Source organism: Leptonotus elevatus, chromosome 1, assembly GCF_054856555.1.
Source record: "Leptonotus elevatus isolate MCC_2025b chromosome 1, RoL_Lele_1.0, whole genome shotgun sequence".
In the NCBI taxonomy this organism is placed as follows: domain Eukaryota; kingdom Metazoa; phylum Chordata; class Actinopteri; order Syngnathiformes; family Syngnathidae; genus Leptonotus; species Leptonotus elevatus.
The window spans coordinates 46,940,657-46,956,911 of NC_141239.1; the positions used below are offsets into that span (position 1 = coordinate 46,940,657).

Genomic DNA, 16,255 nt, shown 5'->3' on the forward strand with positions numbered 1-16,255 from the left:
TTGAGCAGAATAAAACAAAACATTGGAACTTTTCGAAGCCAATAGCGCAAATGCATTGATAAACGAAAATGATCAAGGCATAAGAATAATTGCCATACACTGTACACTTATTAGCAATAACAACTTTGAAGGTATTGTTTTCAGCAGTACTACACCTTGCAATTATTGAAATCAATTGTATTTAGCAATCGATTGCAACTCATTGCTAATTGCAGGCAACCCATGACTACATAGATTGAAACATCCATGCTGGTTTTGTAGCCTTGAATATTAAAAGGATGAAAGAAAGAGTGTTACTGTATATACATTTATTAGCTCAAGCCTCAAGTAGGCCTATACATACCAAAAAAAGCAACGTGGCATCGAGTGAGACAACGGAGGGTGTGGACAATTTGCAAAACATTTTTTAACTGAATTCGTGTGGGTGCGGCCACCGCTCCTTATCTATACTGTCGGTTATTTGAAACCACGTGGTTTACGCGTGTCACGCTCACATTGTATCCACAAGGGGGTGTCACTGCCAGTGCACAATGAAGACAACAGTAATAGACCTTGCATACAAAAATAGCCCTTACCTAATAGATCTAACAGATCAGGAAAAAGTTTTGTTTGTAGCATACTTGTACCAAATGGAACGTACAATAATTGCTATTGTCAAAAGCTACTCATTCATGACGCTCAGATTGATTCACAATAATAATAATAAAAAAAACTGATTAGTTGCTACTAAGTGAATCCACATCTTAAATAGAAATTGTGTTATCCAACGATTAAAATAAAAGGATTTCATATTTTCTTGTGTCCAAAGTTTTATGTAAAGATGAGGCAAGGCAGTTTTACTTCTGTAGCACATTTCATACACAAGGCAATTCATGTGCTTTACACAAACACACAACACCTACAAGCATTGACAAACACAACAGTTAGCAATATTCAGAAGCAAAACAGAAAACAAATGTAGCTTACAAAAATTATGAAAAGAACATACATTGACAAAGTTGAACTACATGAAGTAAGTGTTTTTTTGTTCTTTATTATCCTTGAATTTTTATAGCAAGCGCGGTTATTTTTTTCTCCTTGACTTTTGCAAGTGTTTTGTGTTCGTACCGCTTCATCCTGACTCTTTGTTGCCATCGGCTTTTGTTGTACTTTTTCTAATCTTGCTTTTTTGTAATCTCCTTGTGGGTCCTTATTTTGTGTCTGCGATTATTGGAATCACTTTCCTCTGGTACAACCGGACATAACAATGTCAGAGAAAGAGATGTTGTAAATATTACATGTTATATTTAATGTGTATCAGCATTTAAAAAAAATAATATTTAGAGTTTTAACCCCCCCCCATTGCATTTTAATGGGTGTCAATTAGAAGTGCGCTATGGCAGTGGTTAGACTGTAGAGTTAATATACAAGTTGTTAAACTAAATATAGTTGTTCTGATTGAATTGGAAATTGAGTAAAAAAAAAAAAAAAAATCAGAGTTGACAGTCAGTCACGGCAAATTAACCACCGCGGATTGTATCCTGACAAATCAATACGCAACCGCTTAATATTATCTAACCACCGTCTGCTTTATCATATCTGACCTCTTGTGACCAAACAACCTCCACACGACAAATGTAGCTCCCACTTTAGGCACTAAAAGTACACCAGTAATATGGTAGAAGGTGCACATCTCTTATTAGAAAGGATAGGAAAGAAGGCTAAATCAAAAATGTTAAACTTCCATCTTTCCCGTTTGCAGTAGTGTCACACTGTCGGGACCGATCCATTATGTTTAAACGTGTTGCAAATCCAGTTCTGAACAGGCTTTCACTAACAAAACAGTCCTTTGAGAAATTATGTTGGTACACGTCCTTCAAAAAGAAAATTAATCCACTGTCTTCTCAAAGACAAAGAAAGAAGGAAGCAACCACTTTTTCCTGATCATTGTTTCCCCTCTCCACGAAGCATTTGCAAGCAGGGGGAGAAAAAGAAAGGAAGCAGCCAGCTTCTTGAATTTCAGTGGGTGTGACAAACCTTTACCAGAGGTGGTGCCACTAACCCGAGGGGGCTTGGTCGAGTGTACTTCCGTGTCTTTTTGACGTCACCAAATCACACAAATTTAATCTGCCCGTTTGAAGCACACTTTTTAGAAAGGAGAAGAAAACCAAAGAAGTTGCGGACAGACTTTTTTCATACCTGGTTGGATTGTAGACAGGCCGGGGATGCATATTATTGATAGAAAACCCCACTAAAGTGCATTTTCATAAATGTGGTACCTTTAAGAGCTGGATCAAGCGATGTACCAAATGTGCAGCCCCACACAGGACTATGAGTAATTTGAAGTTATATAATTGCAAAAAGACATAGTGTAGTAAAGTATTTTTTCCATTATGTGCATTAAATATGACTGAGCCAAGTGTGAAATGTAAATACAATAACAAAATTTAAAAAACTTCAAGTGACAAATAAATGCTAACAGTATAAAATAAAAGCACATTAACAGAGCAAACATACAGACATTGCTCATCTTTGACACGTGGCATTTCTCCAGTCTCAAATAATTGTACAAATGCACATGTGGCATTAGCACATATAGAGAACATGTTGTATGGCAACAAAGGGCCAATTTCATTTCAGCACTCAGTGGAACATTGGACTGTCAACCATAGACAAATCGTATATATCTCTTCTATGTATGCTGTTGTTCTATATGGCCTGCACATATGATTAAATGTACCAGAAATTGGTGTGTGGATGCATTACTACTAATGCCAAAGGATTCTGGGATCCTGCTGCTGAAGTCTCTCAAATGCACCATACGGAATACACGGGTTCCACATCCTGGAATGGAAGAAAAGAAGCAGATACATGTCAAAAACAGTTTATTTTTCTTTTAGGTTGCTGCATTGATAGCCGGACAAAGGTTTTTCTCACCTTAAAGTCTTCATTTTCTTACATTCTCTAAGGCTGGCTCCCAAGCATTGTGCACCGATATTTGATAGTTTATTATACTTCACGCTGTAAGGAAAACAAGTTGCACTTTAAATGTATTCACTTCATTACCATCCTGTTTTTTCATGAGCTTCATGACATGAGTTAATAAAAAAAAAAGATCTAAAGATATGTTTTATCACAGCATAAGTGACTTGTGCAGTACATTTTAAAGATGCAAGTCATGAAGTCTTACTCTAGGTCAGTCAATGATGCCATGTGCGGGAGGACAGCGGCTAAAGTGGAGGCGCCTTCATCAGAAATCACATTGCTGTAGAGGCTGGAAAAAGAGGCAAAGAAAGGGAAATACACAAGTCGACTGCACTAATGTGTGTGAATATGTGATTACATACATGAAACAGTGCAGTTTGGGTAGATCCTTTAATGTAGTCGCCATCTTTCTGATCCCAATGTCTCCTATGTAATTCTGCGACAGACTGCAAAGCACAAAGCCGGACAACACAATTTAGACACAATAGATTATTGTTGCTATAGTAATTAATTAAACCGTTTCTTTTTTATTAGGTTAATTGAAAGATACTGTACTGTACAAATAAGTAGCCCATCTGGAGCACCATGACTATTTCCCATGGGCCACTATTTTGTACGCGCTGGCTACCCCACATCTTGGGGAAAATTTGGAGACCTGTGTCTTTAATGCCATTTTCCCAAGAATGCAGTATCATTGGATCCCTTGACACACTGTCGTGATTTATATATGTATCACATACATTCATATTTTGTAAAGGTTAAATCTACAATTTAATGCAAACTTGAAATAAAACTTCTCTTGGTAAAGACAATTGAATTCTTAAAGTCAGTATAAATCAAAACGATTACTTTAACATCACAGCAAACAACCAACACAGCTGGGAAGTTTATTTATCATACCATTCACAATCATGGTGAAGAGGGTCTTCTGCCTAGATTTAGTTATAACTGTTTTAATTTAGTCATAACTGTTTTAATTTCCTTATTTCCTTAGTAAGAGCTTTTTGAGTGTTACCGCAATGTCGTCATGACTGGGGCACCTCATCTATTTCCACAACAATGGGTCATTGTCTGTGGTTGGAAGAGTGTCTGTAATCAATGATGTCTTTACTTTAAAGTCTTATCGTCATGACTGGGATCTCATCAATTTCCACAACAATGGGCCATTGTCTGTGGTTGAAGTGTCTGTAATCAATGGTGTGTTTAAAGTCTTATCTCATGTCCGGTGAACTCCAGGTGGGCTGTTTGGAGGGGGCGTTGTGGTACCGCCCCTTCAAGATAGTATAAGAATGTTGTAAGTCCGCTGTAACTACACGCTTGCGAGAAGCTGCAGCAATGTTCTGTCAACTCGCTTGTGTCCAGAATATTCTGTAAAAATAAAACCTTCGAAGGAACTGTTCACCGATCTCCAGCCTGTATTCGGAAAATCAACATTCTCTCTACCCGAAAAACAACGAACACGCGGAAGACTAAGATGATCTTCTAACAATGGTTTCATAGAAGTAAACCCACACATACCCAGAACCTCGGTCACCACATTCATAATACAAGCTGGAGCAAACCGAAGAACAAAGCAGTGCTGAGAATTGTGACGAACTAAGAGATTTTGGTGTCATTGTGCTTTTTAGATATGATTTGAATAAATGGGCCAATAATCGCAGTATGTAAAATTAGCTGTTAGCTAGCAAATATAAATCAGCGCATTGTAATATACGGTAAGTACACTTTGAGATACACAAAAGCAAAGCAATGGCAAAAAAAAAGGCATTATTTTAGTAAATTAAGATCAGCAAAGCATTGCTTTTTACTTAAGACTTGATCCTGCTTGTATTATGAGTGTGTTGAGCATAATTATAGGATATACAGTATGTGCATTTTATTTCATGAAACCCTAACTGTGGATGGTATGCTAAACAACAACTTCTCTGTTACAAGCATGAGCCAATGCCTAGAATGCACACGCAATATTGTGAATAAATGTGGGCTAGTCTGAACCACTCACAATGGCTCTAACTGCACCTAAAAGCCACTGTGGAAGCATTTAAAGATAGCAGGATAACCTGTTAAAAAACACACCAAACCTACTGTAACACCTTACAAAAGAATAGTATCTTTGCTTTCTACTAATCCCAAAGTATTCTGTGATCACAATAGCAAACAAGAGCACTTCCTGTATGTGGTCACACTCACTTGAGTATCTGTAGAAAACAGAGGGAGGCAAATATATCAGCCAATTGCTCAGCTCCATTGTCTCCAATTTTGTTGCCCTCCAAACTGAAGGGGAGACAGATCAAGTTGGTGAGATACATAAAGTAACTGACACACTGAGACAAAAATAGTGGAAGAGCTGTGTATTACTCTAGGTGCTGGAGGTCATGTAAACTTGGTAGAAACTCCCAAAGTTTGGTGGTTGCCTGGGGCCCACGCTCTGGACCAATCCTAGAAGGAGAGACCATCAGACTAATTTAAATAAAGTACAAACATACCACAGCAAGCAAATACTGGAGTTATTGTGGATGGTCTCAACAGTGATAATATACAAATACTGTACTACTCACTGTAACTCTAGTTTGCGTAGCTCCTTGACTGCTGGAACTCCTTTCTCAAGGATTGGATCAGGTTCACTGAAAGTAAAGATAATATTTGTTAATGGATGTGTCATAGTGTACTGCATAAACCAATGTGCAAGTCATTTACCAGTCTGACAATCTCCTGCGTATGTGAATGTTTACAAGCTTTGCTAGATGTTCTATTTGACACACTTGCATGACTTTCAGAGGGTGAATCTTGAACTTGGTCACAAAATGTTGAAGGCGATTCCGTTCATCACTCTGCTCTACCTGCTCCCACAGGGAGATGACATCGGCTATGCAGGCCCTAAACCAAATCATCATTACTTTCTAAGGTTTACTCTGCTATGTCTGGAGTCAGGGGTTGTTAAACCAACCCATACCTGTATGTACTGCAGCTGCCAAGACCCACCAGAGACCTGAGTCCTGGAATCGGTATCCCAGTGTTCTCAAGATCCAAAGAAACAGTTCGGCCTCCGTTTTCAGCCTTTTCAAGAATCTTCTGCACAACATATGCATCTGGTGGGCCAAGTGGAACTCCATGAAATGTGAGGACCTCGGATAGGTTTGCAGCCAGGTGATTGACCAATGGTGCCTCGTCACTGTCACCGTTCACGTTTTCATGTGAGAAACTTGCTTCAAAAACATAGTGGCACACTTCCAGGACCTGATCAGGGCTTAGGTCAGCAAGGGAAAGACCCTCAAAACGTTTAGCAAGTAAGATTCGCTTGTCTGAGTTTACATCTAAATGAAGCCTGCGTAACTCGGTTCTTTTAAGGAACAGGATGCCAAAAGCAAAACGCCGAGTTAGCTCTTGCACTTCTCCTTGGGAACGCCGACGTCCCTTTTGGCAAGACTGGGAAAGGATGTTCTGGAGGGGGTTCTGAGACCAAACATTTCTGGGGAAAGAGAGCTCAGCATTGGATATACCGTACTCTTACAGTACATTTTCTGTTTAACATTAAATTAATGATTTTTAGGATATCAGTTTATCTAAAGGCTTCTGTTGCATTTGTCCCTCGTTAAAAAATTCAATTTATAATTGTCAATCTTTCTATTAGATAAAGAGAAAACAATTACCTTGTCATGGATAAATGGAGTCCTGCCAGGTAACTCTGAAGGAAGGGATCTGTCCACGTCAAGATGTTACCATTTGTAGTTTCTTCAAAGTTCGTACTTCGTTGGTCTTGCCTTTGTTCTGCATTTTCACTTTCTGATCTCATTCCCTCTTCTCTTTTTATTTCCTCTGTCTCACAATGGAAGCTGTCCTGTTTTACCCTTACTTTATAAGCAAGGAAGAGTCCCTTCCTGATTCCGAATGTTTTGAGTTTTGAGCATATACTTACTTTTTCGGGCAGGATGGACGTGTTGGCCTTCACTCCTTCCCAGGCCAAATCACACAAACGGGACATATTTTTTTTTCCACAAATCTCCCCATGAGCAGTTTTTATCTCATCTATTTTCATTTGGCCGTTCCTCCTTGTTGACCTCCTTGTTTTTAGCTTCACCTGAGCTTTTCTTGTGCCGTGTGCTTCAGCCTGAGAGCAACAGCCCCAGTTGTCATTTTTCATTTGAATACAAAGTGCTTGATGGCAGAGCTCAGTTAAAGTTCTTGGAAGACCCTCTGAACTTTCAGAGTGTTCCAAAACCAAGCACACCAGTCGACAGAGGCCAGGATTCCAACAAAGGTGACGTAGATAGCTGGACTTTTCTAAACATTTTAAAGCAGATTCCCTGAGATCAGGATCGGCAAAGTATCTGGAAAAATATGTTTCTATATGTGTAGGGGTAAATCCATTAGCCTCCAGAAGGCAGTCCATTCGCCGCACTAGTTGGCAGGTAGTGCTTCTTGGTCTGACAGAAATCAGAAGAACGCATCCTCGAAGGACCACCCTTTGGAGGATGGCAGAGTACAGCTGTCTAACCGTAGAGGACTTGTCTTTATTGTCTTTCTCTAACAAGGTTGTGAAGTCTTTTTCTTGAAACAGAATTTCATAGTCCCGATCATCAAAACCATCGAAAATGATGAGCACACGTTTGGGGGCTGCAAGGATTTGTGCGTACACTTCCTCAGTGTTAATGATGGAAGTGGCAAGGGTGGGGAGGTCGAGTAGAAGGGTCTGAAGACTGCAGCGTGACTTTCTTGAAGAGATGAGATCTTTGCCATTCAACAAGAATACAAAATCAAATTGTGGGAAGCCGCTTATGGTCCAGTCCTGGCATAGCTTCCTGATCAGGGTGGTTTTTCCCAGGCCTGCTTTGCCAAGTAGTAGTATATATCGTTTCGGTTTATCTCCATTGGAGTTTTCAAATATCTATCAAAAAAGAATGGAAACATTACAATACATTTGCTCCTATACAGCAATATTGTATGAATAAGTAGCCTTTTAAAATCGACAATACGCTGTTGGTGGTGAACATATACCTGATTCAAACGAATCAATTGTTTTTGTCTATCCATATCACCCATGGCCAGCAGGTCTTTGTTCAGGCTCTTGTTGTTTTTTTCCCCTGAACAAAACATCTCTCTTTGGACCACTTGCACATCCACGTAATGAGAGCTTAAATTCAGCCTTGGCTCCATCTCCTCACAGATTTTGTACATATGGGCTTTGGCAATTTGAATGTAGTCCTTTACATTCTCTGAGGATGAAACAAAACGTATCTATCATGCTGGTTCAATGCAGATTTCCATTCAAACTTCTGACAAATTAAAACTTACGAGGTATATCAATGGTAGCTGGTAACTGTTGAACTGTGGTGGACTCGTTATTTTCAGTCATCTCTGAAATGTACACAGAAACAAAAGCTGAGTTGTACAGTACAGGGTTATGACATGCTCTCCGCATTTTGGGTTATTTTTTAGATGGGTCAAAATCCCTCAATCTAAGATGGGCTATTTGATCTACTCAACCACTGGGTTATGAAATGTTTTACCCATTATGGGGTACTCCAGTTTCCTCCAACATTCCAAAAACAACATGGATGGTAGGTTATTTGAACATTCACAATTGTCCCTACTAGGTGTGAGTGTGAATGGCTGTTCGTCTATTTGTGCCCTGCGATTGGCTGGCAACCAGTTCAGAGTGTACCCGCCTACTGCCCGATGACGGCTGGGATAGGCTCCAGCACGCCCGCGACCCTCGTGAGGATAAGCAGTAAAGGTAATGGATGGATGGGTTATAGTGGTGCAACAGACCATCATTGATCCGTGATCAATTCAGATCAGGCCCCAAAGTTGCCCTTTGTCATTGATTCTGTTCAGAATTTTTATGGCAGAGGCATTGAGGGGGTCCGGTTTGGTGGCTCTAACATTGCATCTCTGCTTTTTGTGGATGATGCAGTGCTGTTTGCTTCTTCAAGCTGTGATCTCCAACTCCCACTGGTGCGATTCGCAGCCGAGTGTGAAGCGGTTAGGATTAGAATCAGCACCTCCAAATCCGAGACCATGGTCCTCAGTTGGAAATGGATGGAATGCCCTCTCCGGGTCGGGGATAGAGATGCTGCCCCAAGTGGAAGAGTTCAAGTATCTTGGGGTCTTGTTCACAAGTGAGGGCAGGATGGAGCGGGAGATCGACAGGCGGATCGATGCAGCGCTTGCACTGATGGGGACTCTGTATCGGTTCGTTGCGGTGAAGAAGGAGCTGAGCGGAAAGGCGAAGCTCTCGATTAACCATTCGATCTACGTTCCTACCCTCACTTATGGTCACGAGATGTGGGTCGTGATCAAAAGAACAAGATCCCGGATACAAGCGGCCAAAATGAGTTGAGGGTGTCCGGGCTCTCCCTTAGAGATAAGATGAGAAGCTCGGTCACCTATGGTCACGAGCTGTGTGTCCCTTAACAGTGATTTTTATAAATATTTTTCAATTACTCTTGATTAAATTTTCTAATATTTATTGCTTAATATATGCTTTGAATGACCAAATCTAGCTTACATTTTGTTATAGGTTTGTAGTTGAACAATTTTCTAGGTATTGGTAATCCAATCCAATTAATAATTCTTAGAGATTGTGCTGTAATGTATTAGAATGAATGCATTTTCATATTGGTTAATATGATCAAGCATTTAGACATATTATTAAATCAAATGACACACACACACAACATGGCGGGGCACAGAGAAACCATGTGAGGAAAGCTACCGAGTGAGAGCGAGAGGGATGACAGTCCACAACCACAGGGTGCCATCCAAAAGACCCCCGGCCCAGATTGACCGTGGTGGGCCCCATACAAAGTGAGTAAAGAACTTCAGCATTGTATGAAGGTGCTGCATAGTGACGCACTGCCCCAAATAGCAAATTATAAATAAACTAAAGTGTGTAAAATCCTACTGGATTCCGCTGAATGTTGTGCAGGAATGTCACCCACCTATGGAAAAGGGGGGCACCTGGAGTTTGAATACTGATGGTGAAGAAGGTACATGTACTGCAGCCATGGGACAAATGAGTAAACAAACAGAAAATATGTTATGAGAATCACGTTTTGGCAAAGAACTCCCTCCATGTGTGTGTATTTTACCCAGTGTAAATAACAGTTGAATGATTTATAGTGTTTATATGTAATTTGCATGTTAAATCAGTTGTAGTAATGGAAGTACAACAACCCTGCAACTGTTAACTTGAATGATTGCTCACTCACCCAATACATATGTTGGTAGAGCAGCAGCGGGGAATGGAAGGTGGATAATTGGAGGACAGATCGTTGGTGTCTTAAACTGATGAGATGTAGTGTCTGGGAATGTGACAAACTGGATGGAGGGATGGAGATGAAGGCTGCTTTGGGACGGCGGAGGGGAGAGACACGAAAGCTCTCCCTGACTCTGCATTGATCCTGCGTCACTACCTGGAGAAAAGGCCGGAGAACTCGGGAAACAAATTCTAGTCATGTCTATCATACGTTCATACATTATCACCCGTCACAACGGAACGACAGGTGTCAATCATTTGCCGTGCACTCCCGGCACACTCAGCATGGTTTTGTTATAGCGGGCACTTCCCCATAGTCTTGTGCTAAGATGAAATGTCATACATATTCAGAAGGGAAAAGTCATGATTTCTCACCTTCAGCTTTTTGGTTTTTTGAAGTACAGTTCTTTTTTGCCGTTGGGTTCTGTTTTGATAATGTAGCTGATGAAGAAAAACAACAACACTTTTTCATTATTTAGCAGTTATCATGGAAACGTTTTGGGAATTTTATGTAAGTGAATGAGTGCTCACCTCTGGGCCTTTTTCGAATAATTTTTGTTTTTCTTTTCAGCTCAATTTGATCTGCCTGCTGGTTTCTGCATTGGCTTGGCAACTCTTTTGCCAAGGGAGTGTCACCTGCAAGTCACAGGTGTAATTGTCTTTTTACTAACAACATTAACATAATAAACATATTGAATTCATACCTGTCTGACATTTAAACCTGAGATTTATGACCTCGGCAGAGGCAAGTTCATTTCTATCGCACATTTCATACACAAGGCAACTCAATGTACTTTACACAAGGAAAGCAACAAACACAACAGTTAACAACATTCAGAAGCAAAGGAGAAAAAACAAAGGTAGCTTACAAAATTTACTAAAATAACCTACATTGACAATGTTAAAACATTAGACAGCAAACTTAAAATACATTTAGAGTAAAGAAATGTTCTAAGATTATTAAAAAAAAGAAGAAGAAGAAAAAGACACAGTTCTGTATTTGGTCCCACAAGACTGCAAGTTGACATTTTAAGGAGTGCTGCAACAAATAATCACAACAATATGTCTCATTGCTCGTCGGAAAGTTCCTCTTTATTTTCACTACACTCATGAAAATGGTATCGGATCAGATTTTTGTTTTTAATGACATTGCTCAACGTGCAATTTGATTTCAAATATATGGCATTTTTTCTTTTCATGTAACATTTTTTTTTCATGCAAAAGTACATAAAAGAGACTCTTACTGAAGTCCTTGTCATCAAAAGTCAACATGGGGTCATCATTGAAGAGGCCATATGTGTCTAGAGGAAAAGTAGCAAACAGTAAACACACGAGCGTGCATTCATTTTTGGTAGCAACATACCAAGCATCTTCACCAGGTAATTGTCGTTCATGAATTCTGATAAATCATCTGAAACACAAAATGATCACATGATGAAACATCTCAGTCATAACATTATGCACTAGATTCAATTCTGGCATTACAAATACACTATTTCTTAGTTTTGTTTGAGCAGTGTGTAATAATATGTTTATGATGGTGGGTGTAGCTTGGAAGAACTGTACTGTACTGTTAATTATTAATATTCACAATAATGTAGGGCTACAAACTACAGCAATAACAATAAACACTCTTTGACAGTGTCAATAAAAATATTACCAACTTGCATGTCTTTTTGCAGGTGTGTATAATATTGTTGCTAGTGCTATTTTATTATGGGCCTGCTAATTTTTATTTGTAATTGTCCATGCCAGAGTATAGTTTACCACTTGGCTGTCATATTTTTAAGATACAGCCAAATGCCAACATATTTAGGCATTTATTAATATCACAATAATGTATTCTCAATAATATTTTAGACTTGACACAAGGGGCTGATGAAGCGGCTTCCATGACCTTCATAATAATGCTTAAGTATTTCGTCTTGAGTAAAATACTAACCTGGTAAAGCTCCATAGTCAGGACATAAAACTGGGTCCTGATCTGTTTTCTGCATCGTGCAACCTGTCACCCACCCACATAATAATAATAATAATTAAAAAAACACACACAAAGAGTTACTCATGGAAATCTGGACTACTGAAAACCAATGATGTTTAAATTTGTTATGGTAATAATTAACCGCTTAGTTACGCCACCAGGAAAACAAGAACAGTATTTCCGCTGCTGATGTGTGATTTTCAATTCCTCTTCCAACAGCAGTGTTATGGATTTGATCAAATATCAAAATCATGGTGCACGACACATATTCATAAATATCATCTGTTTATCTTATTGTCATGTTTGAAAGCACTATGTGTTCCGAAGGTTACTTTCCCTCCTCCAGCTACGACCTTTGCATCGATTTTATCTACTTTTTACGACACTGATTAAGAAATCGCATGGTGCAAAGATGCTACCAACCCAGCGAGTTTTGGTATTTTTTAGGAAGTTACAGCCTCTCAAAATGTAAATATGACATCAAGGTTTGGTAGCACCTTATATAGGCTTCCCTCTCCCTAACCACAGTCCATCTCTTTCCAGCCGGGAGACATACTGCAGTCTCACCAGCAGGTGTCATGTCACCATTAGAACACCAGAGAACAGCAGAGCTGGACTGACACACAAAAACAATTTTTACTTAAAAGCCAAAAGTCACCGGCCCACCGGGCATCTGCCCTGTATGACAGATACCCAGTCCTGCCCTGTCCAGGAAGCACCCTAATCATGCCCAAGCCACCTCAGCAACGAGATCATAGGTGAAGGTAGGAATGTAGATCATGACACTGTGCCGATCCGCCCGTCGTTCTCCTGCCTCATTCTTCCCATTTCCAATGTTCTTTTGAGAATTTTTACTGTATTCCTATATTCGGATTCTCATCCCAAGCACTTCACACTTGTATGCTTCAACCATTCAAATACAGCAATTGTAGCATGCCATGGGCAGCACAGTGGGGTCAAGGTGAGTGAGCATGTCTGCCCCCAAAGTTCTGAGGTTCTGGGCTCAAATCTTCTATATATCGCGATATTACAGCGCGCAATTCTCGAATCGATTCGATATGCGGCCGAATCGATTTTTAAACATCAACTTTTTATACGAATATTCAACAAAACGTCTTACTTAGGGTTAGGATTCACTCATTAAGTTTGGAAGAATGTTATATTAATGGAACACTAAGCCTTAATATTTCATTTCAGTGCTGTTCAAACATGAAACAGATTGCAACCTGAATTTTCAGATAAATACATTTCCATACAAATCTTACAGTGTACATGTGCAAGTTTACTGATTAGTATTTTCTAAAAAGAGTATTATTTTTTTTTGCAATAATCAATTTATAGATTTGTATCAGCATTAATCGGTATCGAATCGAATTGTGACCAATGAATCGTGATACGAATCGAATCGCCAGGTACTAGGCAATTCACACCCCTATTAATTAGCTTATGGTGGAACAGACATCCGACTACAACTTAAAAGGCAACAAACTAAACATGCTAATTAGCTAATTTCACTAGGCAGATCACGACCTGGTAAAAATGCTGATTTTACTTTTTACTACTCAATGAACAAACGCTCAGACCAGCGGGGGGAAAAGTGTGCACCTGCTCCATCTGAGCCAGCCCAGCATCATGATGAAACTTACCTGGCCAATTCGTCCCACTGGATGTTGTGCACCAAGTGCTGTTTTACTCGCTGGTAGCTGGATGCAATTTTTAAGCGTTGTCAAACACGTGCTGCTTCTTGTCCTTAAGTGACCAACGGCTCTATACTCTTTCACTTTCTGTACGAAGCGTCACAAAACGACGAGTACTGTACAAGTTGGCACTTGAAGTGAGTGCTCCGGACCAATGTGAAACTGAATATAAATTATGTGAGACAAACTTTATTATTTTTTTCCAAGCCTAGTGCAATCAAATCAGTCTGAATGTTTGTGCTTTAATTTCCTGGGGTGGGGGGTGGGGGGTGGGGTGGCGGTGCTTCTGAACCGATCTACTCATACCTTGGTTGGGGGTGATTTGGAAAGAACCTGCAATTCCATTCAAGAATCTTAGTTTTTAAACATACTATTTGTTTGACTACCTGGTGAAGACAACTTTTTGTTTCAGATGTAGGCTATATGCCTATGTGCATGCATAAAACATGAACTAATAAGGCACAGCAGGTTTAAACAAATACAAGTTTGGAGAGGATATTTTTTGGGGTAATCTGTAAAATGTGTATTATTGAACTGTCCAACCCCCAGGATATTATTGACACCTCCCATCTGTATACATGTATATGGAGGCAGTCTGCCAACTATAACAACTACAGTAATAGTTATTTTTTTAGTGGAAGTCTGCCTTTCACCTAGTAGCACTGTAGTTTTTATAATTATAGCATTGCTAAAAAAATAAATAAATGTAATGATGGCCCAAGATATTTGCACTGCACTGTATATATCACTCTCAACAAACCACATTTTATTTCACATTTTATTGCGTTGTTACGAAGCAGACCATTATGGTTCCAATCACTTTAGCATAAAACTTCCTCAATGTTTTTTGTTGTTGTTGGTATTACCACTTACAAATGTGAGCATATGTCTTACTTGGTTGTAGGTCAGCCAGCAGGATATTGGAGCAACTACATGATCTACTGTATATAATTACAACTGTTATAATTTGGCTCATACTTAACACGGAATTCAGACTACATACATCTGTTTCTCATCTGTCCCCGTATTACAAAGAGGAACAAATTCATTTAAATCACGTCAGTTTTTTTTTTTTTAATTGACTGATTTTCAGACTCCACTATACCATTCCGTGAATAAAAACCCACAGATTAATAATAATAATAACAACAATAATCACCTGGCGTCCATTAGTCTTTCTTAGGTGTGTCTCTAAATGTAATAATGTCTTAGCTTTGGTCCACAAGGACTACCATAAAAATAAAAAATAAAGCTTCATATAGCGTTCTGCTCGTCTGTGGCATGGATGGAACAGTAGTTCTTGATGCCTGAAAGAGGAAAGGGAAGAAACATGAGATACTGTAATTGCAAGTGTGTATGGTCTTTCAGTTAGACTCCTGTAAAAACATACTATCCCCCAAACAACAGTATATGCACAAACCATGCAGTACAGAACAGAACAGGGTTAACCTGCTACATTGAGGTTCATCATTCCCTCTCCTTGCAGATTATGTGATAGAGAAGGTCCCCAAGTAACCTTCAGTAAGGATCATTTCAACAGGGAGAACACAGTGGTACATCGTCTTATGAGTGACCCAATTCAAGATTTTTTTTTTTTTTAATACGGCTGTCGCTTGGCCGATTTTTTGCCTTGTCTTGGGAGCAATGATTTGAGTTACAACGGCTAAATTGGCAAGAGCAAACTTCTTCAAGCAGAAGTTTGGCTGATAGTGAGAAATTATTCAAAAAGATGGCAATTGGGCTTGCTGTTCATTGCTACTCCAAGTTGAAGATTACCAAACATAGAAAAGATAATTACATATAAGGCATTTAACCAAATCTCATAACTTTGCTAAATGAAAGTCTGCTAATTTACAGCTAACCCACAATGCAAAATCCCACAGACTAAGCTATTAAAAACTTGCATCTATTCTGTGGTAGTTCCTTAAAAATTAATATTAGAACACAAGCATGACATGCAGAAAGGGTATTTAACAATACTCACACTCACAGGCCTTTACTGTTGGTTTTAGTAAAAACAAATATTACTGCGGCTTATTATTCTTCGTGTTCAACCATCAAATCTGCCTGCATTAATGTATGTACTGTACAGTGCCTTGAAAAAGTGTTCATCCCCCTTGAATTTGTTTCAGATTTTGCGACCTTACAATCACAAACCTAAATGTGTGTTTAGTTGAGATTTTATGTGATAAACCAACATAAGGTACTAATAATAATGTAGAGTAAACACACTCTGCACAATTCTCTCGTAGACTTCAGCAGCAGGTGAGTCCGGAATTGCATTGAGAAAAGACCTGCCCTCGTCGCAGCTTTTCGCTATTCTTGGGTCAAGAGGCACTTTGCCGAGAAGGGGTA

At 39.3% G+C, this 16,255-nt stretch overlaps 2 protein-coding genes across 2 annotated transcripts in view; both read right to left on the minus strand.

Annotated features, from left to right (window-relative positions):
• Positions 1-672: 672 nt before the first annotated feature.
• Positions 673-13,968, minus strand: ciita (class II, major histocompatibility complex, transactivator). Its single transcript, XM_086081957.1, has 20 exons — positions 13,850-13,968; positions 12,165-12,227; positions 11,586-11,633; positions 11,467-11,523; positions 10,754-10,858; positions 10,598-10,663; positions 10,176-10,379; positions 9,906-9,962; positions 8,257-8,319; positions 7,960-8,177; positions 6,615-7,849; positions 5,918-6,433; positions 5,662-5,841; positions 5,523-5,588; positions 5,323-5,403; positions 5,155-5,238; positions 3,327-3,410; positions 3,170-3,253; positions 2,917-3,000; positions 673-2,823 (listed from the first exon to the last, which is right to left on the minus strand). Exons 2-20 carry the CDS (start codon positions 12,217-12,219, stop codon positions 2,748-2,750), a joined length of 3,363 nt encoding a protein of 1,120 aa, XP_085938083.1. The 5' UTR covers positions 12,220-12,227; positions 13,850-13,968; the 3' UTR covers positions 673-2,747.
• A 692-nt stretch (positions 13,969-14,660) lies between these two features.
• The window catches only part of nubp1 (nucleotide binding protein 1 (MinD homolog, E. coli)), a 9,535-nt gene continuing 7,940 nt past the window's right edge, over positions 14,661-16,255 (minus strand). Inside the window, exons 9-10 of the mRNA XM_086060590.1 lie at positions 16,133-16,255; positions 14,661-15,207 (exon numbers count right to left, since the gene is read on the minus strand). The exon at positions 16,133-16,255 is cut by the window's right edge and continues 64 nt beyond it. Of these exons, the coding sequence (XP_085916716.1) occupies positions 15,155-15,207; positions 16,133-16,255 (176 nt within the window). The 3' untranslated portion in view covers positions 14,661-15,154. The remainder of the gene's footprint in view (positions 15,208-16,132) is intronic.